Here is a 27,040-nt window from a genome sequence, read left to right on the forward strand (position 1 = left end):
CCAGACCCAACACCATAATGTGTGCATTTGAATCTCATAGTTGAGTGGGGATTTGACTCTGAGTGTCCCAATCCTTAATCTGACATTTAACTATTAACTGGCTCTATGTATGCTTGAGAGTGAGTGTGGTGTAGTGGTTAAGGTGTTGGACTCGGACCTGGGAAACCCTGGGAAATTTGAATTCCCACTCACAACATGGAAGCTTGCTGGGTGACCTTGGAGAAGTCACACACTCTCAGCCCTGACCTTGACTAAAATTTGGATGGGAGATCTCTAAGGAATACCAGGGTGACGTGGAGGCAGGCAATGGGCAAACCACCTCCAAACATCTCTTGCCTTGAAAACCCTACAAAGTCACCATAACTCAGCTGTGACTTGATGGCTAAAAAAAAGTATCTCAACCTGAAAAATTCTTTCATCCATGGGGACCATGGGTGCTGTTGTCCCAGCCCCTTCTAAATTCAAATGAGGCACAGGTTGGACATTTAACCTATAATCCAGACTAGGAAGAAACATTTAACGAAACAATAATCTCACGTTTAGAATGCTTTTTCTTCTTCTTCCTTTTCCTTCGGTCTGCCTGAACCTCCAAGCAGCAAAGTTCACGACACTGTAAGTGAAAATAATCCACAAAATAGTAAATAACAAAGGCCCAAAAAGCACTGGATTTGGTTTTCAATCTCACCGTTTATTATGAGAATAATGTACTAGATGCCCGCAAATTCTCTAATTTGTAACTCAGTTTTATTTTATTGTTTACACTATGTATCACACTGTTTTTATTGCATCATTTTGTAATTCTGTAATCCCCCTTGAGGTCTCAATGAGAATGGCAGATAATAAGAAACTAACTAAATAAATACTGCCATGATTGCTATAGCTATTTTGTGAGATAAATATTTATTAGTCCCAGTTTTCCCCAGATCAGATTCTTCTGGTGTAGCATGCACGTGTCTGTGTGCTCGAGACAATTCAAACTTTCTTTCAGCAGCATAGGAGATGAGGGGCTGATGTGGGTACTAGTTACTTGTGGAGCCCTACTGGGACAAAAGAGATTTTGGGCAGCAGACACAAACTTGAGTTGGTCCTTGTGTGTATGCGGGCCAGGAAAGTGGAAACCAGGAGAGAAGGGGGTTATATAGCCCAAGTGTTTACAGCTATGCGTGATGCTTTCAGGACAGCCAGAAGGAGTAGTAGTAGCAGCAGTAGTAGGTTTTTATCTGCCAACTTTCTGTACCACTTAAAGAGGAATCAAACAGGCTTACAATCACCTTCCATTCCCCTCCCCACAACAGACACCCTGTGGGGTTGAGAGAGCTCTAAGAAACTGTGACTAGCCCAAGGTCACCCAGGTAGTTTCATGTGTAAAAGTGGGGTAACCAAACCGGTTCACGGATTAGACTAGTGGGGAATCAAACCTGGTTCTCCAGATTAGAGTCCACTGCTCCTAACGACTACACCACATCGGCTCTAATTCCCCCTTCACACAACCCATAATGAGCATCATGGTAATTCACAGATGGTGTCTTTCCCTTCTCTCTCAGCCTCTCATACACTCAAGGTACAAGGCAGCTTAAAGATTCTCCAGTGGCATCATACACATGTGTAATTGTACAATACAAGAAATTTTTTAAAATGAAAGTTACCACTATTGCTCCATTTGTTGTGATCATTTCAGGACAACCCATTCTAGGAAACATGAACAGAAATAGAAGTCACAATCTGAAAAATCTACAATTTTTCCTATATACACACACACACACACACACACACACACACACACACACACACACACACACACAGTGAGGAAAAAAAGTATTTGATCCCCTGCTGAATTTGCCCATTTGCCCTCTGACGAAGAAATGACCAGTCCATAGTTTTAATGGTAGGTTTATTGTAGCTGTGAGAGACAGAATAACAACAGGAAAACCCCCAGAAACCCAGAAGACAAAAGTCAGAGATTGATGTGCATTATAATGAGTGAAATAAGTATTTGATCCCCTAACAACCAGCCGGGTTAGGGTTAGGGTTCTGCTGTTGACAGAAGAAATCAATCCATCAGATTCCAAACTAGCCACCATGGCCAAGACCAAAGAGCTGTCCAAGGATGTCAGGGAAAAGATTGTAGACCTGCACAAGGCTGTACTGGGCTACAAGACTATTGCCAAGCAGCTTGGTGAGAAGGTGACAACCCTAACCCTAATGGTCAACCTCCCTCGGTCTGGGGCTCCATGCAAGATCTCATCTTGTGGAGTTGCAATGATCATGAGAACGGTGATGAAGCAGCCCAGAACTACACGGGGGGAACTTGTCAATGATCTCAGGGCAGCTGGGACCATAGTCACCATGAAAACAGTTGGTAACACCTTGCTCAAGACAGCACATGTACAGGCCCGTCTGCAGTTTGCCAATGCACAACTGAATGACCCAGAGGAGAACTGGGTGAAAGTGTTGTGGTCAGATGAGACCAAAATCGAGCTCTTTGGCATCAACTCAACTCACCGTGTTTGGAGGAGTAGGAATGCTGCCTACGACCCCAAGAACACCATCCCCACCGTCAAACATGGAGGGGGACATATTATGCTTTGGGGGTGTTTGTCTGCTAAGGGGACAGGACACCTTCACTGCATCAAAGGGACGATGGACGGGACCATGTATCGTCAAATCTTGAGTGAGCACCTCCTTCCCTCAGCCAGGGCATTGAAAATGGGTCGAGGATGGTTATTCCAGCATGACAATGACCCAAAACACACGGCCAAGGCAACAAAGGAGTGGCTCAAGAAGAAGCACATTAAGGTCCTGGAGTGGCCTAGCCAGTCTCCAGACCTTAATCCCATCGAAAATCTGTGGAGGGAGCTGAAGGTTCGAGTAGCTACATAACAGCTTCGAAATCTTACTGACTTGGAGAGGATCTGCAAAGAGGAGTGGGACAAAATACCTCCTGAGATGTGTGCAAACCTGATGGCCACCTACAAGAAACGTCTGACCTCTGTAATTGCCAACAAGGGTTTTGCCACCAAGTACTAAGTCATCTTTTGCAAAGGGATCAAATACTTATTTCACTCATTATAATGCACATCAATCTCTGACTTTTGTCTTCTGAGTTTCTGGGGGTTTTCCTGTTGTTATTCTGTCTCTCACAGCTACAACAGACCTACCATTAAAATTATGGACTGGTCATTTCTTCGTCAGAGGGCAAACGGGCAAATTCAGCAGGGGATCAAATACTTTTTCCCCTCAATGTATGTGTGTGTGTGTGTGTGTGATCTGAACCTGGCATAAAATACAATGTCCAGAATGTGTGAAGTCATTTAGGCAACAATTAACCTGCAGGCTCTTTTAGATTCTGCATTACTCCCTTTGACTTCAATAGACTTTGCAGTGTATAATTCCATAGGAATGCACTGAGAGTAATATGACAAGGATGTTTGGCCCTGGGTATGGATAGTGAACCTATTTATTATGATGGCAAGATTTGCCAAGACTAATCCAGTTAAGTGCTCTCACTGTTGGTATCCTCTGTTACCAAATTGTCTGCATCTCTGATCAACACAATTGTGCTATTCTTTCTTATAGCTGCTGCCACCACCATGCTTCTCTGACTGATTGGCATGACACACAGCCATTGGTCTCTTCTTGCAAAATTCCTAGGAGAAGGAAATTTAGATCCCTGAAGCAGTGTGAAGAGGTGGCCCATCCTTAACTTCTGGCTGGGATTGGCAACTGAACAATTCCTTTTGCTAATACCAGAAAATTGTTTCAGAATTGCATTGCTAAATAATTTCTCATTGGTTCTTTTGTATTTAAAGTAAATAACCGGAGGAAATATTTGGTTCATTATGCAAATGTCAAACCATTGTATTTGATAAAAAACATTACTTCCTGATTCAACAGACCATTCTCCAGTTATTATAATGCTTTTGTGGGAGACCAGCACACTCTGCCAGCACATGAAACACCTGCCTATACCCCTGCTGACCTCTGCTAGTAGAAAAGCATCTGCTCATGGCAAGCAGCTACTATCATGCGAAACCAACAGCCATAGCTGACTGCCTTTGATGACAGGTTCCTGTTTGCTTTCAGGTTTGTGGCAACTATCACTGGGAAATCTGACATCTGGAAGTACACTAAACTAGTTCTGAATAACTACTCTGACAAGTGTTGGAATAAAGGAAACCGCCATGCTACTAATCACTTCCTAGCTACTTCACCAAATGCGTAGGGCGTGGCTAAAGATTGCTGATTTGAATTCTTCTATAGTTTCTCTAGTAAGAGTTTCTATGGTAAGAGTTTCTATAGTAAGAGACAGCAAGTGGCTAAAATAGAGTTCGTGGTTGATTTGTTAGTCTACGAGCTGCAATTTTTTATTAATTACAAGCTTCATAATTTATTTATTTACTTCATTTCTGTCACACCTTTCTACCCAATGGGGACCCAAAATGGCTTATATCATTCACCTCTCCATTTTATCCTCAGAACAATCCTGGGAGGTAGGCTAGGGTGAGAGTGTGTGATCACCCAACGTTACCCAGCAAGAGTCCAAGTGGGGATTCAAACCTAAATCTTCAGGATTCTAGCCCAACATGTTAACAACTGGACCACACTGGCCCTCAAAATAACAACAAGAATTAATTTCTATAGGAATATGTGGAGTACTCACATATTCTCCAATGAAAATTCAACTTCCAGTTCTTCACGTTTCTGAAAATTAAGATGTAACATAAATGAAACAATGGTTCTGCAATGGTTCACACCACCGGTTCCCACAGTAGTTACTCTCTGTTGACGTGTACAGATTAAATGAAAGTGGAATATCAGAGATACATCTTTTCAATCTTTTATAGAAATTAAAATTGAAAGTTGAAACCTGAAGTTGAGAAACATCAAAACAGATTTTTCCTTTATAATATTGCAATGCATTAAAACATTTGCCACAATCCAGCCAAAGTTTGGTACCTTTAAGCTCCATTTATATCAAAGGAAATGTTATGGTGCAATCCAAAGAAAAGGTACACCATTGTAAAGCCATTGACTTCAATGGATTTAGAAGGATATAACTCTTTACAGGATTGCGCTGTAAAGGCCTGAAATAAATGGAATTTAAAAGCATATTACTTTGGATAGATCATGCCCACTGTTTTGAAATGTTTGTCATTTCATTTCATGTTTAGACAAGTTGCTTTTTCCTAATATAAATGGGGCTATGAACTTCAAGGTATGGGGCCTGGAGGAATTGGCAGCTTCAGAAGGCTGACTATACAGTATACCAGGGGTGTCCAAACTTTTTTCAAAGAGAGCCAGATTTGATGAAGTGAACATGCGTGAGGGCCGACCATTTTGCCTGACATTCTTAATTAAATTAATTAAATGCAAATTAACTATTTTATGCAAAGCTTATTGCAAACGGCATACTTATTATGCCCATAACCACAGACTGCACCACAAAAACCATGGCTACATTCCTTCCTTTCCCCAAAGCCCCTTTCAGCTCACCGGACGCCCCCCAGCTTCTAAATCTCCAACCTTCCTTCTGTAGGGAGGGAGCAGGAACTCTTCTTCCCCCCACCCCACTCATGTGCCTCTCTGGGACTGTGGACCCTCTCCCTTCAACCATGCCGGGGGTATTCTGTCCTCCCCTCATCTGAGCCAGGAAATAAACTGGTTTTCATTCTCATGGAGTCCAAGATTCAAACACTCTGACATCTCCAGTGCAGGGAGGAATGTGGAGTTTTTCTCCCCATGAGAGCCAGCATGGTGTAGTGGTTAAGAGCAGTGGTTTGGAGAGGTGGCGTCTGATCTGGAGAACCGGGTCTGATTCCCCCACTCCTCCACATGAGCAGTGGAGGCTAATCTGGTGAGCTGGATTTGTTTCTCCCGCTCCTACACACAAAGCCAGCTGGGTGACCTTGGGCTAATCACAGCTCTCTTAGCCTTACCTACCTCACAGGGTATCTGTTGTGGGGAGGGGAGGGCGATTGTAAGCCACCCTTAAGTGGTAGAGAAAGTGGGCATATAAAAACCAACTCTTCCCTTCTTCTTTCCTTCTGACCTCTTTGCTCTCTGCTCGGGGCTTTGACCTCTGGAATGAACACGGGTGTCCTCTGCAGACTCTGCCCTGTCTGTTTGCGCCTCATTTCCAAACACGATACATGCCAGGAGTCATTTATTTCCCCACCCCCTCCCTTCTTTCGAAGCAGCCACTTGCCTTGGAGAGAACCTGCTGGGGGGGTCTGACTCCAAACACTCCTTGCCCCCAAATCCAGCCCCCTTTGCCCCCTGCCTTTCCTTGACTCACAATCCCCCCACCCAAGACCCATCCAGTCTCTCCCCTCCTCCCTCCCACCCACCCTGCAAATCTGGATCCCTCGTGAGGCCTCCGCAATGCAGGGAAGGGGCTGCATCTCCCCCCACCCCAGCCTTCTGCAGAGAGGAAGGAGGAGAGCCAGACGGAGCAGCCCTCCCCCACTCCCAGGCTTTTAGGTGTTTGTGTGTGTGTGTGTGTGTGTGTGGGGGGGTGTCTTTCCTCTCCCGGATTGGGGCCAGCCTCTGACCTCCCTTGCATTTCCCTCCCCCCCCACCATCTTTCCCACCTTCGAGTCCCCCCCAACCATCCTCAGGATCCCCCTTGACCCACTCGGGAGGAGCTGCTGCTGTTTTTCCATGCTTCAGAACAACAAAGGCCGTGTCCCCACGCACGGGCTCTGGGTAGGAAGGAAGTGGCCTCTCTAGGGTTTCAGACTTGCTGGCCTTCATTCCGGGGTGTGGGGCTGAGACAGCCAATCGAGGCGACCCTCCACCCAAGCGTCGCCCCCTCGGTCAGGGATGCAAAGCACAGGTGCAGCCCCCAGGCGCCCCCTTTTCTCTCTCTGTAAAACAGGCTGGGGGGCCGTATTAAACTGGCCCAGGGGCCGCAATTGGCCCCAGGGCCAGACTTTGGACATGACTGCAGTATACCAAAGAGAAATGGAAGCCTTAGAATGACATCACATCCCAGCTGAGCTCCTTTCCCAGACTCTGTTCTCCTTGGCACTGCCCCCAAATCTCCAGAAATTTCCCAAACCGAAGTTGGGAACCCTGTGTGGGATAGATGTGGTCCCTGCGGCAATTGTATCTGTCCCTGAGTCAAATTTCTCTCTACTGAGTCAAATTTCTCTTTGTACTCTCTACTGATAGGGAAGTATTTTATTACTGATAGTTTTGTTATGGTTTTAATTTAAAAAACAACCCCTGCATGTGTGGCTTTTAGTTAGTGTTGGTAACCTCCAGTTGTGCCCTGGAGTTCTTAGAGTGATGTCCAGGTAGGGTTGCCAACCTCCAGGTACTAGCTGGAGATCTCCTGCTATTGGACTCTATGGCATTGAAGTCCCTCCCCTCCCCATACTCTGGCCTCCTCAGGATCCACCCCAAAAACCTCCCGCTGGTGACAAAGACGACCTGGCTACCCTATCTTCAGGTTACTGAAATCAGCTCCTCTGGAGGAAATGTCAGCTTTGGAGAGTGAACTCTCTGGCATTACCATCCTGCTGAGCTCCCTCTCCTCCCAAAATTCTGCCCTCCCCAGGGACTGCCTGCAAATACCCAGAGGTTTCCCAAGATGGAGTTGGCAACCCTACTTTTAGACCTTTCAGTATGGTGGATATAAAGCAGTTCTTTTTTCTAACCATCTGAATTTTAGACTTTTTCTCCATTACCTATGTGTTTTTAATGGTTTGTGCTGCCATTTTATATTATAATGCTTGCTGGTTTAATTTGATTTATTTTAAACTCTAACCCGTTTTCAATGTAGTAATTATTGTTTTGAGTCACTTTGAATATTACATTGGTTAAGATAGCACTGGTGAAACAGTATATGAATATTTTAAGTAATTATTTTAATAGAAACATTGTTTTACTCATAAGGGAAGGAAGATTGTTTTTAACAAATGAGAGATATTTGACCCACTAATATTACATTTGTCTCTGGATTTTTTTAATGCTATGACCCAAGTGCATTGTATTTCGTAACTGGAAGGGTTGCCAAACTTCAGCTACTAGCTGGAGATTTCCTGCTATTACAACTGATCTCCAGCTGACAGAGATCAGTTCACCTGGAGAAAATGGCTGCTTTGGCAATTGGACAATATGGCATTAAAGTCCCTCCCCTCTCCAAACCCTGCCCTTCTCAGGCTCCGCTCCAAAAACCTCCTGCCGGTAGTGAAGAGGGACCTGGCAACCCTAATAATTGGGAAGTCTGTAGTGTTTAGTGGTGTGCCAGCATTATTATAGAGGCTAACTGCCTTTGGAGAGGTCAGGTTGTGTGGTAAAATTAACCTCTGGCCATATGCTGCTACGTGAGGAGTAGAATACATCCTTCAGATTTCCCATCCTAGACTAGAAGTGCTATCCTCAGAAGAGTTACACCTTTCTAATTCTATTAAAGTCAATGGGCCCTGAAGGGTATAACTCTACTTAGGGCTTAACTGTAGATAATCAGATGTTACAGTTGGAACGTGTACCCATATAGAAATGATCTATCCAAGTCCCTCATTATAATATTAAGATTTTACTTTTGATAGAAAGAAGACATGGAAGCCTTCCGTTAACACTCAGCAGGATGGCTAACTATACAAGCTCACCTGTGGATTCAACTCAAATGTCTTAAAAATTGACTCTCCAAGAGGCACTTCAGCTATGTCATAAAAAATGACACGGTGCGTATCATCTTGAATAATGTCTTCATCACAGACGATCAGTTCCAAAACATTCTGAAATGGAAATACATTATAGAAGCACAACATAACAGAGATGTAAGTGAATCAAAAGCCACTTTGTCCAATTTAGTATCTCAGAGAAGGACATCTGACTGCCACAATATGCCAAAGGGAAAAACTCAAAGCTCAGTGGTAGAACAATTGGTTTTCCTGCCAAAGATCTTGGGTTCCCTCTCTGACAATCAATTTAAAGATCTCAAGTATCAGAATTGGAAAAGATCTCTCTGGTAAACCCCTGGAGAAAGTTGCTGCTGATCAGAAAAAGTAGCCCTGAGTTATGGAGAAAGGCAAAATGTTAACCAAAGAAGAGGAAACCATTAGTAAAGGCCTCAAGCTTGTTTCTTTGCTTCATCTCGCAGAACCCAAGTAAGGACCATATTTTACCTTACCTTAACCTGACTTTGGATCCTGAAGTAGAAGGTTTCATTCCACACTGGATCATTGCAGTTGGCAACTGTTTTAGTCCGAACCTTTTCAGATGTGGCAGTAGGCAGCCACAAGGTCACATAACAATCGGTTGCACTTACTGGAGGAAAAATATTGAATACTTTGTGAATTTATGGGCAAAAGAAACATGCATGGTAGACTAGGGTGACCATTTAATCTAGAGGAAGCAGCAGCCATTTCTCGTTTGACCTTTGGAGACATTGTGGGTTTAGAGTTGTTCACAAGCAGCTGGGTTTGAATAATGCTTTCAACTCTCAATCTTTCATACCTGCATGTTAGAGAAAGTCAAGCAAATATACAGTGCAATCCTAAACAGAGTTACACCATTCTAAATCCATTGAAGGTGAAATCCATTGAACTCTGCTTATGATTGCACTACTGGTTTTCTCCAGTGACAGGAAAAATCAAAACAATGCATTCACATCTAAAATAAACATCTTTGGCTCAGAACAGAGATGACCAAGATTTAAACCTATGCATTTATTTATAAAGGTTTTTATATTCCCTCTCCAGAGTCTTGCTCAAGGTGACTTAAAAGGAAAATTTGTTCTTTAAGTCTCCATTTTCAGTTTCTAAAGGACTCAAGCTAAAATCTTAAATGGTCTAGGATAGGTTTACCAGGTCCCTTTGCTCCACCGGCGGGAGCTCTTCAGCAGTGTGTGATGTGCGCACACAACTTGCGCAATGGTGTGCACGCCCCACACAATGCGCATTCGCGACCCACGCAATGCGCCTATGTCACTTTTGGTTTTACTCGGAAGCGACGCGGACGCTGTATCAATCTCAGCCAAAACTCTATGGTTTCTGAGAAAACTTTGACTAGCCCAAAGTCACCCAGCAGGCTTCATGTAGAGGAATGGGGAAATGAACCCGGTTCATCAGATTAGAGTCTGCCATTCATGTGGAGGAGTAAGGAATCAAACGTGGGAAACTAAGGGCATCTTTTTGCTGACTTTCTGGAAAAAACCCTAGTCCAGGACTGACAAATGTTATGCAAGAAGCATGCATACTTCTGTCCAGATAGGGAGCAGCCATTCAAATAAGTGTATGCAACTGGAGAAAGCTATCATGGAATGCTGAAACTCATTTCTCCTCTCACCAATAGAATTGTTTCTGGTAATGGTGTGACTTCACTTCTTACTCACCAAAGGTGAGTTTATTCATTACTGTAGAAAAAATATTGCTGTGGAATGACACAAATGTTATTCACCTGTAGTAGAGCTTCCTTGCAAATGTAAGCCTATCTGGAAACAGATCAAACATGTCACGAGACAAAGACCCCCCCCCCACACACACACAGATATACCATGAGTGAATCCGTTTAAAGAACTTCAGGGACAAGCAGCTGTTTCTAACCATGAATGATCACTTGTATTCCAATCTTTTCCTTAAATCCAAAGCACTGGTTATGAGGAGAATAGAAACATAGTGATTCCTTTTTAGATCTCTGAGTTGGCTGGAGGTAGGCAATTCATAGTGCCACGGCCAAGGTAGGTAGTGATACAGTTCAGCAACACTCCAAATCATCTTGAAATTGAGAAAAACACAATGGCCAGACAGTCCTAATAGTAGGGCTATGGGACTGCCAAGGGAAGAAAACCCCAGTAGTGGGTCCCTGATAGGTGCAGTTCCTAAATCATACTTGTGGGAGAAACAGACAACCTGATGTCCTCTTTAAAAGCTTATCTTGTGGTGGCTGATATTACACAAACTATGTGTACAAGGCCAGCATCACTGCCATCTCACAAATCTGGGGCAGCAGAGCACATTGCAAAGTAACTTCTTAATTTGTGCAACTAATGTGGTTCATTTGCTACGAAACTTTCATAGAAGCAGAGAATGAGACTTCAGGTAGAGCCTGTAATCCAAAGCATATTTATTTGGAGGTACCAGTTTCATACAGTTTCGTAACTTTATGCCATTTATGGTTGGTTCTAAACAAACAGGGTGTGCCACAACAAATGCCTGCGGCATCAGACCTGGTCCCTTGTTGACTCTCCTTGACCTCCCAGTTGCAGTTTCTTCACACACGCTGGCAGCTCCTCCCAGAACTTTTCTCTGCTGGCCTTTGTGCCTCCCAGCAGGGTCGCTACCTCTCTGCTCATCTGGGCCTTCCCTGGCCCTAGTTCCCCTAGTCCTGGAGACTGCTGCCCTGTGACCACTCTGGCGTCGGGTGCCTTACCCCCTCCTGGGGCCACTGCCGCTCCTTTCTTCCTGTGCTGCTGCCCTGCCACCTTCTCCTCCAACTAGAATGTTAACCTCCAGGTACTAGCTGGAGACCTCCTGCTATTACAACTAATCTCCAGCCAATAGAGGTCAATTTACCTGGAGAAAATGGCCACTTTGGCAATTGGACTCTATGGCATTGAAGTCCCTCCCCTCCCCAAACCCCTCCCTCCTCAGGCTCTGCCCCAAAAGTCAGTGGCGAAGAGGGACCTGGCAACCCTACCTCCAACAGCAACCCCCTCATCTGGCTCACAGCTGCCTTTTGATAGCCCAGGCAGCTGGAGTGGGCCCCACCCCTAGCTGGCCTTCCAGTGCTTCTTCTGGCCCAGCCATCTTGTCCTCCAGCCAGACCATCAGGAGTACCCCAATTCTGCCCAAGCTCTGCTAGGCTGCTCACATGGCCTCAAAGTGAAATAAACTGCAGAATGGGGCCTCCCAGCTCGGTGCAACAGCTGCCCAAACATCTACAATGCCTATTGCCTTGTGGGAACAGAGAGAGCCCCATGGAGCTGCTCATTCCTTAGCTCAGCAGTTTTCATCATGAAGTTCACCCAGGGAGGGATCTGAGGGAGTGGTCCAAGGGGGGCACACAGGTATGCTTTTGCTAGTAGGAGAGGAAGAATCCCCAGGTTGCACACTCCCCTACATCAAGGCTGGCATCTGATAAGCCATGCAGCTTCATTAAGGGGGGCAGGTGAGGACAGACAGAGCAAACAGGCCACAGGGAGCAGTGGTAATGCACGCCCGAGTGCAGAAGGGCAGTGGTGTGTGGGAGTTCACCAGCCAAAATTATGGTCATGTGGAGCAGCCAATCAGTATGCATGGCTCATTCACCAAGGCAAAACCAGCTATGCTTGAAGTCCCTCCCTTCCTCAAACCCTGCCCTCCTCAGGCTCTGCCCCAAAAACCTCCTGCCGGTGGCGAAGAGGGACCTGGCAACCCGAGGAAGCACTGAATGAAAAGCAGGAGGGATGGCAGGATTGGGATAGCAGGTTCTGTTGAGGGTAAGGAAATGGAGCAAAAAAGGAAGAGGTCATGGACAATGACAATTTTCTCCATGAGGAACTGGCAACTGCAGAGGAAACTGGAGAAGAGAAGGCATGGCAGCTGTTGGGGATGGAATGAATAGGAGGCTGCCATAATGCTTGAAATAATCATATAAAGGCTGAGTAAAATGGGAGGGTAGTGGATAAACTGGAAAGAGGAAGAGCAATGGGCTAGGTCAAAGAAGGGGGATATCATGAGGTTTCGTTCACCAGGTGAAGCAGCCGGTTACACGTGGGTACTAAAGAAGGAATGCCCTTAATATCCACTCTGGCAACTGACTGATGTCAAAGCAGTAGTTAATCTTCATTATCCAAAGCAGATAGCAACAGAAGGTAGGAAACAAAGCATAAATAATTGGGCAGTTGTTGTGGGCAAGAGGCTGATGAAGTCAAAATAGCAGCCACGCCCAGTCGTTCCAAGCAGGAGCCAGCTCTTAGTGAGATCCAGGTGGGTGCAGAAAGCACAGCATGTCTTGACTTGCAAAACAGTGGCCAGGCCCTTATGTTCAAAGCAACTCCTTGCTTTTAGTGGGATGCATGTGGCACACCTAGTTGGAAAGACCTTCATTCCTTGGTTAACAAGGCTGATGAAGCCAAAGCAGCAGGCACACCCAACGTAGCAGCAAATTGTTAATGGGATCTAGGTGAGTGTCAAAAGCAAAGCACACTGCACACAGAGGGGAGGGGTTGTGGCTCAGTGGTAGAGCATCTGCTTGGCATGCAGAAGGTCCCTGGTTCAATCCCCGGCATCTCCAGTTAAAGGGACTAGGCAAGTAGGTGATGTGAATTATTTTTGCCTGAAACCCTGGAGAGCCGCTGCCAGTCTGAGTAGTCAATATTGACTTTGATGGACCAAGGGTCTGATTCAGTATAAGGCAGCTTCTTGTGTTCATGTAGCAACTGCTTTGCTCCTTGAAGAAGAAGAGTTGGTTTTTATATGCCAACTTTCTCTACCACTTAAGGAAGAATCAAACTGGCTTACAATCACCTCCCCTCCCCACAACAGACACCCTGTGAGTCATGTCAGACTAATCTTATCTCCTTTTTTGAGAAAGTTACTACCTTGCTGGATCAGGGGAATGCTGTAGACATAGTTTATCTAGATTTCAGTAAGGCTTTTGATAAGGTTCCACATAGTATTCTAGTTGACAAATTGGGAAAATGTGGGTTAGATCCTATTATTGTTAGGTAGATCTGCAACTGGTTGACAGATAGTATCCAAAGAGTGCTAGTTAATGGTTCCTCATCCACTTGGAGAGAAGTGACTAGTGGAGTTCCTCAGGGATCTGTGCTGGGCCCTGTGTTGTTCAACATCTTTATAAATGATTTGGATGAAGGAATAGAGAGGATGCTTATTAAATTTGCAGATGATACTAAATTGGGAGGGGTAGCAAATACGGTAGCAGACAGAGCCAAGATGCAGGATGACCTTGACAGGCTGGAGAAGTGGGCTAGAACTAATAAAATGACCTTCAACAAAGACAAATGTAAAGTTCTGCACTTAGGTAGGAAAAATCAAATGCAGAATTATAAGATGGGGAAGACTTGTTTAAGCAGTAGTGTGTGTGAAAAGGATCTTGGGGTCTTAGTAGACCAAACACTGAACATGAGTCAGCAGTGTGATGTGGTAGCTAAAAAGGCAAATGCAGTCTTGGGCTGCATCAACAGAAGTATAGTGTCCAGATCACGCGAAGTGATGGTATTGCTTTACTCCGCTCTGGTTAGACCTCAACTAGAGTACTGTGTTCAGTTTTGGGCACCACAATTTAAGAAAGATGTAGACAAGCTGGAACGTGTCCAGAGGAGGGCAACAAAGATGGTGAGGGGTCTGAAGACCAAGTCCTATGAGGAAAGGTTGAATGGGCTGGGTATGTTTAGCCTGAAGAGAAGACTGAGAGGGGATATGATAACCATGTTCAAGTACTTGAAGGGCTGTCATATAGAGGAGGGTGCTGAGTTGTTTTCTGTTGCCCAAGAAGGTCGGACCAGAACCAACGGGTTGAAATTAAATCAAAAGAGTTTCCGTCTAGACATTAGGAAGAATTTTCTAACAGTTAGAGTGGTTCCTCAGTAGAACAGGCTTCCTCAGGAGGTGGTAAGCTCTCCTTCCCTGGAGGTTTTTAAGAAGCGGTTAGATGGCCATCTGTCAGCAATGCTGATTCTGTGACCTTAGGCAGATGATGAGAGGGAGGGCATCTTGGCCATCTTCTGGTCACTAGGGGTGTGGGGGGGTAGTTGTGAATTTCCTGCATTGTGCAGGGGGTTGGACTTGATGGCCCTGGTGGTCCCTTCCAACTCTATGATTCTAGGTAAGTGGGGCTGAGAGAGCAGTGACTAGCCCAAGGTCACCCAGCTGGTTTCATGTGTAGGAGTGGGGAAACAAATCCAATTCAGCAGATTAGCCTCTGCTGCTCATGTGTAGGAGTGGGGAATCAAACCCAGTTCTCCAGATCAGAGTCCACTGCTCCAAACCACCGCTCTTAACCACTACACCATGCTGGCTTGCATTACACCACGCTTGACTGGCAGAGCACTCTCTGTTTCCCAAGTTTATCATAGTTAATATTTCATATCAATATTGGAGAGAGGGAGATTTGAACTAAATGTACAGGACTTCAGTCTTGTGTGGATTTACTTGGAAGTAGCTCCATAAATTGGACTGCATAACATACAAATGATTTCAGGATTTTTAATAAGCTTTCAGCCTGCAGTAGTGGCAGAGGTCAGAATATTAAGTGGAACTATTTCAGCTGTGCATAGCTTCAATCCCATCAGAATTCTATGCATGGATGTACAACTTACCAGTGACCCCCTCCAAATCAGCACCATATGCCCCCTGAATTTTGGCTTCTGGGGAGCAGGGCACCCCCAGGAGCAACATGAGAGGGTATCTGGAAGGCTGCAACAGAAGTCGGGATCTCTCCCTTGCCCATGCCGATCTTTTCTACAGACCCAATCCATGGGCTTTAGAAAGCACAATCTCCAAAAGAGGGGCCTTTGACTCCTCTTTCTCCTACTCTCCTTTGCCTTTGTTGATCTGAAATTGAATCTAGTGTGCTGTCTCTCCTTCAGCACGCAACAGTGCAAGAGCAGCAGGAAGGCAGCACACACGTACATACAAGAATTGATCCAGAGACAGAGTGGATCATCCCCTTCATTTTTGGGCCATCTCATTCTATGACATCAACTCTGGCATGGCACTGGAGCCACCAGTTAGCATCCTATAGGCATTCTGCAGAGAAGTAGTAAAAGAAACACCCCTTAGCAAGGTTCTGGCCACACTCATGCTGGAGTCCATCACCAACTCCAACGATGGAGCAGCATGCCGTGCAATTAGCAGCTCCAATCATAGCCAAGCCTAGCCTACCCATGCAGCCAGGCCCACTCCTGAGTTTCACCACCCACTTTGCAGAATGCCACAGGGAACAGCCATGCAGAATGTCACAGGGAGCAGCCAGCCCCTGTACCCCCAATAGGGTTGCCAGGTCCCTCTTTGCTATTGGTGGGAGGTTTTTTGGGCGGAGCCTGAGGAGGGAGGGGTTTGGGGAAGGGAAGGACTTCAATGCCATAGAGTCCAATTGCCAAAGCGGCCATTTTCTCCAGGTGAACTGATCTCTATCAGCTGGAGATCAGTTGTAATAGCAGGAGATCTCCAGCTAGTACCTGGAGGTTGGCAACCCTAGTGCTTCCCCATTCACACTAGTTAAGGCGGTGGAACTGGCCTTTCCCCCCAAATCTTACCACATTCCATACCAGTTCCAGCCCAACTGCTCCACTCTCTCATTGCCTTCCAAACATCAACATTTATTCTACAGATCCCTTTGCATCAGGTATATCAGCTTTCCTATATGATATTGATAAGCGGCCTGCCTTCCTCCTCTCTGACAACATTTCCACATTGCATGATGGTGAATTGAATGGACATGTTGAGAATTTCACCGAGCCAGCTACCTTCCATCTTCTGTAGCCGCCACTTTAATCATATGTCTGCTCCACTGAAGTGCAGTGTATGCAGTGGGGGGGTTATAAAAGTTTGCATAAAATGAAGTCTCTCTCCACACTGAAACCAAATCCAAGCTCCTTTTCCTCTCTCAGCTCTCTTCTGATGCCAAAAGTGAATCAAATTGGGAGAAAAGTCCACGGGGTGCGGTCTATAGGGAGGTGGGAGCCTCTTTTGTGCCTCTTTTTAAGACATTAAAATTAGACCTCCAGCACACACACACACATATTGTATGTGTAAATGGTATAAATATGAAACAAATAATTTAGATGGCTGTCATCACATGTTTAGCAGATTGTCCTGAAGACCTCATCTTGCTGACTAGGACACAGATGTCCTGATGACCTCTTAAATTAACAGTGTGCTAAGTGAATAATGACAGACTTTGGGTGACTTTGCATATAGTATTGTCATTAACATATTATTCCATTTACATATAGCATGATGGCATGTTCATGTTTTTCTGATAAGGAAGGCACTGCTGCAACTTTGACAGGCGTGGCAGATGAAAGAATGGCTAGCCAGATAGAAGCAAGTTTCTATTTGTCATTTAAATCCTGAAAAATGTTTCAGAGTTAGGTGCCTTTTTCATGTTGTGGTGAGATCCTTGGAAGAATACTCAGCTGGGCTTAGTAATTTATCTAACTCCATCCCTTAAAGGCCATGAAAATGTGATGTTCAGTAAGTAGGGGGTAACTGATTCCGGATCAGCATAAGATATTGCCATAACATGTGTGAGCAATCTGTCATAGGAGGGTTCTTCTGATAGTGTTTTTGCACATTACATTTAATTTCTATTTATAGGAGAGTGCTTTTGCTTTGGCAAGATGGTTACCCATCCTGAACCTAAAAACAACAACAACACTATTGCAACATAATAAAGTATGGTAACCTATCATGGCATTGTAGTGAAACTAGTGTTGCAATTTCATTCAGTAAATGACAAACAATTCCTGATATTATTGGAACTCAGTGGGAAAATGATACTATAATCTGCATAAAATTTCGCAGTGGCATCAGGTACACTTACTCTTGTCGAGTTCCAACTCTGAAATAGACTACATTTTTTAACAGATTATGTGAAGCTAGCATAAAATCAATCGTGCTAGCTCCTTGACTAGACCAATAGGTAAACCCTCCTGGTCTGTCACCCCTGACTGAGCCATTCAAAATATGGAGATCTAATCTTCTCACCAGCCGATCATTAGAGTATCTTGGTAACAGGGTAAATGCTATTTCATCATAAGGAGGGGCAGCATTATTACTTAGATACAGTATTTCATCAGAAGGGCCAACTCTGGCATTAAAATCCCCAGCCACCAAGATGTTGGCCTCCGGAAACTTAAGCAGTAAGCTAGTTATATACTTTTCTAAATTGCCCCAAATATCCTGTAGCCTAAGCTTGTTTACCTGTGGGGCTATATAGACATTTATAATTAACAGTCTAGATCTATTAAATTGAATAATCATAGCCTGAGAATATTGGTCATAGGTTTCAAGCTCTTTTGCCGTGGCCTGGAGCTTCATAGACACTAGAATAGCAAGACCTCCCCTAGGTTTGCCCCTTCTGTCCGGAGGCAGGGCATATAGTTCAAACAGGGAGAATCCATTCGCTGTCATTGGAACCAAGGACCATGTCTCCTGCAACAAAACAATGTCAAATGAGGATAAATATTCCATGAAGGTGGGAACAGTTTTCCTAGCTGTCCAACCAGCAATGTTCCAAGAAGTTATTCTGATGATGCCCCAGGGCTGTGGTTGTCATTCTAAAATTCATGTATGATTTTCTTCTCTTAATAAGGAATCTGAAGCAGGCTTGAACACATCTTGCAAGGAGGCCCTCATACTGGGGCTAGGTGGTCTCTTATTCAGCTCAGACTGATAATCCAATGGCATCTTTTGCAAACTTGGTATAATGATGGCCTCACGCTCTACTGATGATGTAGTAGAGTGCGTTATGTCCTCAGATTCCTTGGTACAAAAATATGATTCATCTCACCCTTTGTGAGCATAATAAGGTCTTTTAAATGGCTCACTTAGGGAGTCTTTGGGGGTTACCGCACTTGTATTCCCAGCGATGTATTAAGAGTTTGAAAATTTTATAAAAAATACTGTTTGCACTTTCTGTGTATTCTTACTGATGTATTAAGAGTTTGAAAACATTATAAAAAATACTGTTTGCACTCTGTTTGGCCCCTTTAGCTGTGAAGATGTCTTCCAACCATATATAAGCTGTGGTATCCAAAAACCCTTTTAAAGGGATGTTTTTTATAAAATTTTCAAACTCTTAATACGTCGCTGGGAATACAAAGTGCAGTAACCCCCAAAGTTATAAGAGACATTTCTTTTGATAGTACAGTTGCCCTTGAAGATGCTTCAGTGTGTATTAAAGACAGAATTAGGACCTTAGTTGGATCAGTATGATGGCTTTTCTCGGTAACGTCAATGAGCAGAGTTGCTTTATTCTCATAGGCTGAATTGGCATTTATTTTGGAGTTGTGTTGGCTATGTGTTCTTGGATGGCTCTGGGTCATCTGCCTCGTTGGTAAAAAAGATTTAAAAGAGGTCATTGTAGAGTGTAGATTCTGAATGGAATTACTTAATTTACTTAAGGTGGAGAGAGTTCTTCCTTGCACATTGGCAGCAGGCTCACTTAAAAGGTTTATTTTACTTGGAGGAATTTGGGTTGCGTGCTCTTTATTACTTGTAGGTTCTCTATAAAAGCACTCAGGCACTGCAGGTGTACGTTTTAATATCAATAGTTGAACCATCTCATCTTTAAACACTCTGAGGGGAATAATTCCAAAGGAAGAAAGAAATCTCTGCATTTTTAATAGCATCAGAGGTATTGTGGAGCAGTTGAAGGTTAGAAGTAATCTGGTTCCATGATGATGATTCGGCAGTCTGTCTATCTTAATGAGGTTGATAAGATGTTTTTCTACACGTAAAAGTTGACTTAAGGAATGAAGGCTGGCTCTTTTGTTTATCCAGCAGCATTGATTCATATAATTGGAGAGAATAATCAGTACCAATTGGTCTGTTTGGAGGCGGAGTTTTGAGCCAGCATTTCCCCTTGTCTGGTTATCACTTCCCTCTACGGGGGAGACTGGAGAAGCAGGCTTCTTTGGGTTGGAAGCTAAATTAAAAGCTTGAGAGTTTGGCTTTGGGGTATTTGAAATGACATTCCCTTGTAGAAAATCACATCCTTTTGCATTTATATCATTGAATAAATTGCAGAGTAAGTCAATTATATTAGAAATATAGTTAAGCTTCTGGAAAATTGCTATTGCAGTCTCCCGTTAATAGGCAATGATCACCTATAAACTTCAGCAAAGCGTCCTTTGTAAGCTGAATGCCAGGCTCTTCATCTTCAAATGAAATATCTTTACTATAATTCGAGGTCGGCTGAGAGGCCGCCTTTTCGGTTACATTATCAGTTTTATTTCCATTAGTAAAACTATGGTCTGGAGAGAGCATTATTAGCGGTTCCTCCTCAGTAGTCAGAATGTTAAACTTATTTGATGAAAGATAAGGGGGAAATTCACTTACTGTCTCTTTTAGTAAGCAGTCATTAATTCGGAGTTGTTTAGATGCCTTCAAAGGTGAATTAGAGTCAGAAGGCCTTCTCACAGTTCGTCTTGCCCTCTCTTTTCACTAGTCAGCCAGAAGGCTAAAATGGAATTCCTAGTGAAGTTTCCAGGTCTCATTATTAATTAACAAGAACGGTTTAAATAGACCAAAGCCTCTCCAGTTAGAATAAAATTAAAATGAGATAAATTAAATCACTAAATCTTTAAAACGCTGGATGAAAGCATAACACAGCTACATGCTGGTCACCATTTTGCCTCTCAGATTGTCGGCCTACACTTAATCATATTCTGCATCTATTAATTCAGATCTATTTCCAGCTGCAAAGCGAAAGCCAATTCTCAATACTTTCAGTATATGACAGCATCACCTGTGGGTACAGAAATTCTGAATGCTCTATTTTCTGTTTACAAGCAACAGTGTAATCACCTTTTGTCCTGACCTAGATAGCCCCAGGTTAGTCTGATCTTGTCAGATCTCAGAAGCTAAGCAGGGTTGGCCCTGGTTAGTATTTGGATGGGAGACCACCAATGAATATCAGGGTCTCTATGTAGAGGTAGGCAATGGCAAGCCACTTCTGTTAGTCTCTTGCCTTGAACACTCTACTGGGTCTCCATAAATTGACTGCAACTTGACGGCACTTTACACATACAATCACCTTTTACTACTTAAAAGTGTAATAACCTTTCACACATACAATCAACTTTTACAACTTAAAAGTGTAATAACCTTTCACACATTTTAACAGGACTTTCTCCTCCTCCAGTGTCTTTCTCCCAGAGGTCTTCAAAATTTTCAGTTTCTGATATCAGAGAAATATCTAATCCCAATAATTCAATTTCTTACCCTTTTCAAACTACCAGCTACCTGAAATTGTACACCCTGTGTTTCTGAGTTGCAGAATTCCATTGATTGCTGACACCTGAATGACTCCACTAAGTCCACATAATTAGAAGGAATTCTGGAGCATAGAGTTGTCGCATCAATCCTTCCATTTCTTCTAGGTACACACCCTTCTTTGGAAAGAATTTGTGACCTGGCATTTCAGATTCCTTCCTTACTCAATTCTTTAAACCACTGATTTAATTCTCTTCAAAAAGGATTCTAATCAACCATACTGCCTGGCTTTACTGTTAATATATAATATAACTAGAAGTAGTCTCATGGACCTACAACTCCAAGAATCTGCCATTACTAGAAATTCTCCTGAAAGCATCTTTGTCTAAACCAAAACAAACCCTAAACCTGATAAACATCCTTGGATTTGGGGTAGGAATTACCTTAAGAAAGCAACCTCATCGGGACTTCCAACTTTTAAACCAGACCTTCTAGTTCTCTCTTAGATACTAGCTTTTTCTGCCAACAATTATTAGATACTGTTATTTAACTTTATGCCATAAAAAGCTTCAACTGCCCATTTCCACTCATTAAATTCCTGTTAAAGAGACATAGTGCTTTTTCTTCCTCTCCACTTGGCAACCTTAGTTGGGGTCTGTCCCCCCCTTTTTTTAAGCATACGATTTTGCAGGATCTGCCACCACAGTAATGAAATGTTTTCTCTGGGCACCCAGGCATTAGGAGATAAACAGGACGCCAGCGGCACCCAGTTAAAATGGTGGCACCGAAGAGGGAAGCCGAATCCACGCACCCAGCTCTCTTCTGAAGGGGAAAAGGTGGAATAAATCAATGGGACAAGAGGGAGGAAACTCCGCCCTCCCAAAAAAAAAAAAAAGAGGATCCCTCTCCCCAGCGTGCGCGACGGCTCCGCCGCTGCCTCGCAAAGTCGTCTTCCAGCCCTCGCCAGCCAGTCGGGAGAGACGCAAAATGCGGAATGCAAACACAGAATGAATGAAGGGCCGGGTGGGCAGGCCGGAGGGCTTCTTCTCCCTCCCTCCCCCTTTTCCCAGACTCCTGCCCCAAATGGGGGGGGGAGGAGAGGGAAAAAAAACAGAAGCCCCCCCTTCCTCCTCTCCAAGCTTCTCAGTCCTCCTGGCTCCCCTCCCGAGGAAATGCCGCTGCTCCATTGCAAAGGCCGGAGGAGGAAGGGATCCAGTCTGGTCTGAGGGATCCTTTTTGCAAAAAACCCAAATCCTTCCGGAGGGGAAGAAATGTATGGTCGACGGGGAGGGGGGGTGTTCCTCCTTCTCCCCCTTCCTCACACGCCTTCATGCCTCCGGGCGGCCTTGGCCCCTCCGAGCTTGCAATATGGCGACACGTCTCCCATCACCCAACCAACCGACACCCCCAAGCGTGCCTGCGCGCCCGCACGTGGTCATTTGTGGCAGAGCCGCACTCAAGAAGCCAAAGAGCCGCATGTGGCTCGTGAGCTGACGTTTGCCGACCACTGGTATAGACCAATTTCTCTAACTGATGATTATAAAATTTTCACATTATAAAAAATTATAAAATTATGGTGGAAAGATTAAGAAAATGCATCCCTGATGTGATACATAAAGATCAAACAGGATTTGTTCCAAGAAGATATATGAAAGACAATATCAGATATTTATTGAATGTAATTGAATATTTTAAGAGATACAGAGAAAAAATGCATTTATGTTTTTAAAAGTAATTACAAAAAAAGTCTGGACAAGCATAAATGAAAATATAAAAAGATGGGGAAAGATTTAAAAAATTGTGGTTGGGGAAAATATCGACAGTCAAAATGAATATATTGCCAAGATTTATTTTTCTATTCAAAATGTTACCAATTTTAATAGAGGAAAAGATTCTAAAAAAATGGCAAAGGACAATAAATAATTTCATATGGAATGAGAAGAGACCAAGGGTAACGTTTAAGTTGTTACAAGATGAGAAAAGGAGGGTTGGCACTCCCAAATATGAAATCGTTATCATTAAGCAAAAACATTAGTTTGGATTACAGGTGTAATTATTGATCTGAGACACAGAGATGTGAAACTGGAAATAATTGATATTAAGGAATTCATGACTACTTGTGTATTAAGAGTTCATTAAAAACAATTCAAAAGCAAGATGGGAAGCATATCTTAAGAGACAGACTGCTTAGAAATGGTTCCAATGCAGAAGCAGTATGAGTCATCCAATTTCGCCACTGAAGTCACCAACTGATGTACACTGTGTTAATATTACACGAAGGGAAACAGATTATATAGCTTTTGAGAATATGATGGACAAAAGCGGTAAAATAAAAACTTGGCAAACAATTAAAGATGAAGGAAAGAATATTCAGTGGCTATTATATTAACAACTGGCTTCAATAATGAAAGAACAGATTAAAAAGGAAGATGGATGTTTAAAAGAAAAGATGACTTATGAACGTTTAATAATGGGAGACTTAATACATCTGTTAGGGAAAATTTATAAACTGCTATTATAATATGAGACTAAAACAGAGCGAGTAAAAGACTGTAAAACAGATGCAAAATCTTGGAATGCATTCTTTAACTATACAGATGAAAATTAATAATAGAAATTGAACGTAAGAATTTAAGTAATCAGAATATAGAAAAGGGAAGTTAAAGAAGGTAATAATTGAAATGTAACCATAAAATAAGTTCCAATATAATGTAATGATCTGTTTTTTGTTTGTATGTATGTTTAGTTTGGAAAATAAAAAAAAGTAAAGCAACCCCCCTCCCCAACAAACCTTACACCTAAGCATCAGGAGAGCTATTCACATGCATATCCTCAGTGTGCATTACTCGATTTGTTACAAGGTGCACTCCAGGACTCCTCAGTCAAATTCAGGCTTCTGAGTATCTTCTCTGCTCTCCAGCCTAACTGTAAGGCTTTGGGCATGCCTGCCATGCTACCAGGCTTCTGTATGACTGGCGAGAAGGGCTTATGTGCAGCTTGTAGAGAGCACTCTACCGGCCTGTGCTGATGGGTGATGTCATTGGTCTATGCTGTTCCTCCCCATTAAAAACTTCTACACAGGTTCCATAGTAGCTATACATGTATGTCACAGGTTGGACCTGCACTGCCTCTCAGTCACTCTCTGAAACTCTAATATCTCCTACCTCACATTGCCTGGTAGCCCTTCTTTCTCCCTTTACAGAATACATTTGTGTTACCCTCTTTTCTCTTGTCATGCTGCTCCATGTATCTGGAATAGCATCTCAGGTAATTTTCAGCAGAAGTTAAGGTGGCCAACCCTCCGGGTGGGGTTGGAGTTACAACTGATCTCCAGACTGCGTGTGTATCTTTTCCCCTGGAGAAAATGGCCACTTTGGGAATTGGACTGTCTGGCATTGAAGTCCCTCCCCTCCCCAAACCCCGCCATCCTCAGGCTCTGGCCCAAAAACCTCCCACCGGTGGCGAAGAGGCAACCCTACCCTGAAGTGAGGACACCTCTAGGTTCCTTTGTATTTCTGATGAAGATGTGTGAAGGTTTTGGCTTGGAATGTGTCAAACTTAAATGAGTTAAGAAATGAGCCCGAATCAAACTGAATCTGAATTGGCTGCATTGAGACAACCTATCACTACTCTTATGCCAGCTGGTTGGAATAACATACCAATATCACCAAGAACACCATTTCAAATAGGAATTCAATGCTTTAACCAATTCTGGCTGAATTTGGACATGATGCCAAGCAATGGTTTTGGAAGCTACCTTTGGTTTGGCAAATTCCTAAATTGCCTAGTTATAGTTTGCAATTAGCCTGTAAAGCAGAATCACAAGTGAATTTGCAAACTATGATTTGTGCTAATTATGGTTTGTTGTGATGTCTGAATTGAGAAACCATGATTACAGCCGTTGCTCTGTCTCGGCGCTTACAAAAGAGAATGTTGTGCAGACTGAAAAGGACAGCAGACAAGAAGTTTTTCTGTTTGTTTTAGTCGAAGTAATGGTTTGGCATGGCATCTAAACCAAAACTTTAAGATAAAACTTGCAGTCTGTTTATAAAACCAACAATGGCAAAAAGCAGCACTTATTTTGCCAGCATTCAGCACATCATAATTTTAAACGGATTGCTAAATCTTTAGCATGCTAGACTCCCAATTATGCCGTGTTGTCCTTAATAAGATATACGAATATATGGTGAATGTAATCTACTTAGCTGAACATTAAAGAGAGCTGATGCAATATCCATTTCCATTTATTTACTAACTCCTTTGACCAAAGGTCTTGAGCTTAACCATAACAATAATACATAATACAACACCAAATAATCAATTTACAATACCCAACATATACTTAAGGTTAAAACACAGTAGAAAACAATTACTAAACATAGCATCACTAATACCATAACAATATATTCCCCCTGAACCAGCCGCATTGAACTGAAATCATTCAAATCACAAAATTTGTTTCAACATTCAACTTGCAGCTTACATGCTTATTTTATTTTGACGTTTGAGTGACATCACCTCCGCCAAAAATCTTGCAACAGAACTAGTGATATCAGGGTGAATATCTCCCATTATGTGGGATATCACCCAGGACTCCAAGGGAAGTTTGTATTTAGACGATATTGGGGTGATCCAATGCAACCGAGGAGCTGACCAGTGCTGACAAAACAATAAGAGATGGTGTAGAGTCCCAATCTCTCCAGATTTACATTCACAAACTCAATCTGAGTAGGGAATTTTCACAAAACGACCTGACATCTCTGCAGTTGGATAAGCATTTAGTCTAGCAAGCATAAAGGCACGTCTATGGCCTGGTATTGTCAGCAAGTTCACATAAGAGGGCACGGTCTCAGGTGGTGGAATCCCCAGTGCAAGGGTAGAACATACGCGCCTAGTACGGAATGTGGTGCTAACACACTCAAGATTTCTCACCCTTGACCTTACTAATTTAAGTGCTTCAGAGAAGAACATAAGAATGTAAGAACATAAGAAAGGCCCTGCTGGATCAGACCAAGGCCCATCAAGTCCAGCAGTCTGTTCACACAGTGGCCAACCAGCTGCCTTTAGGAAGCCACAAACAAGACGACTGCAGCAGCACCATCCTGCCTGTGTTCCACCGCACCCAAAATTATAGGCATGCTCCTCTGATACTAGAGAGAATAGGTATGCAGCATTACTAATATCCATTCCAACTAACAGCCATGAATACCCCTCTCCTCCATGAATATGTCCACTCCCCTCTTAAAGCCCTCCAAGCTGGCAGCCATCACCACATCCTGGGGCAGGGAGTTCCACAATTTAACTATGTGTTGTGTGAAAAAATATTTCCTTTTATCTGTTTTGAATCTCTCGCTCTCCAGCTTTAGCAGATGACCCCGTGTTCTAGTATTATGGGAGAGGGAGAAAAACTTCTCCCTGTCCACTCTCTCCAAACCATGCATAATTTTATAGACCTCTATCATGACTCCCCTTAGCCGCCTTCTTTCCAAGCTAAACAGCCCAAAGCGTCCTAACCGCTCCCCATAGGACAGTTGCTCTAGTCTCTTAATCATTTTGGTTGCTCTTTTCTGCACCTTCTCAAGCTCTGTAATATCCTTTTCTAGGTGTGGTGACCAGAACTGTACACAGTATTCCAAGTGTGGTCTCGCCACAGATTTGTACAAGGGCAGTATGATATCAGCAGTTTTATTCTCTATTCCTCGTCTAATTATGGCCAGCATGGAATTTGCCTTTTTTACAGCAGCCGCACACTGGGTTGACATCTTCATTGAGCTATCCACTACCACCCCAAGATCCCTTTCTTGGTCTGTCGCTGCCAGCACAGATCCCATCAGTGTATATGTGAAGTTGGGATTTTTTGCCCCAATATGCATCACTTTACACTTGCTCACATTGAATCTCATTTGCCATTTTAATGCTCATTCTTCCAGTACGCAGAGATCCTTCTGGAGCTCTTCACAGTCCGATTTTGTTTTAACCACCCTAAATAATTTGGTGTCATCTACAAACTTGGCTTAAGTTGTTAAGAACTAATGGTGCAATACCAGAGCTGATGCAATAATACGCCGTTAGGGAATAATTCATCTGTTTGTTACAATCTCTAATTTAGGAGAGGCTAGTTGGCAACATTCACATGCTACCTATAC

At 43.4% G+C, this 27,040-nt stretch overlaps 1 protein-coding gene across 1 annotated transcript in view; it reads right to left on the reverse strand.

The window, feature by feature from the left end:
* The window catches only part of LOC130479488 (cytosolic phospholipase A2 epsilon-like), a 59,717-nt gene that overhangs the window by 26,100 nt on the left and 6,577 nt on the right, over window positions 1-27,040 (reverse strand). Inside the window, exons 4-8 of the mRNA XM_056851887.1 lie at window positions 9,140-9,276; window positions 8,616-8,744; window positions 4,661-4,701; window positions 1,647-1,689; window positions 538-610 (exon numbers count right to left, since the gene is read on the reverse strand). Coding sequence (XP_056707865.1) covers window positions 538-610; window positions 1,647-1,689; window positions 4,661-4,701; window positions 8,616-8,744; window positions 9,140-9,276 — 423 coding nt within the window. The remainder of the gene's footprint in view (window positions 1-537; window positions 611-1,646; window positions 1,690-4,660; window positions 4,702-8,615; window positions 8,745-9,139; window positions 9,277-27,040) is intronic.

This window comes from Euleptes europaea, chromosome 6 (assembly GCF_029931775.1).
Source record: "Euleptes europaea isolate rEulEur1 chromosome 6, rEulEur1.hap1, whole genome shotgun sequence".
Lineage (NCBI taxonomy): Eukaryota > Metazoa > Chordata > Lepidosauria > Squamata > Sphaerodactylidae > Euleptes > Euleptes europaea.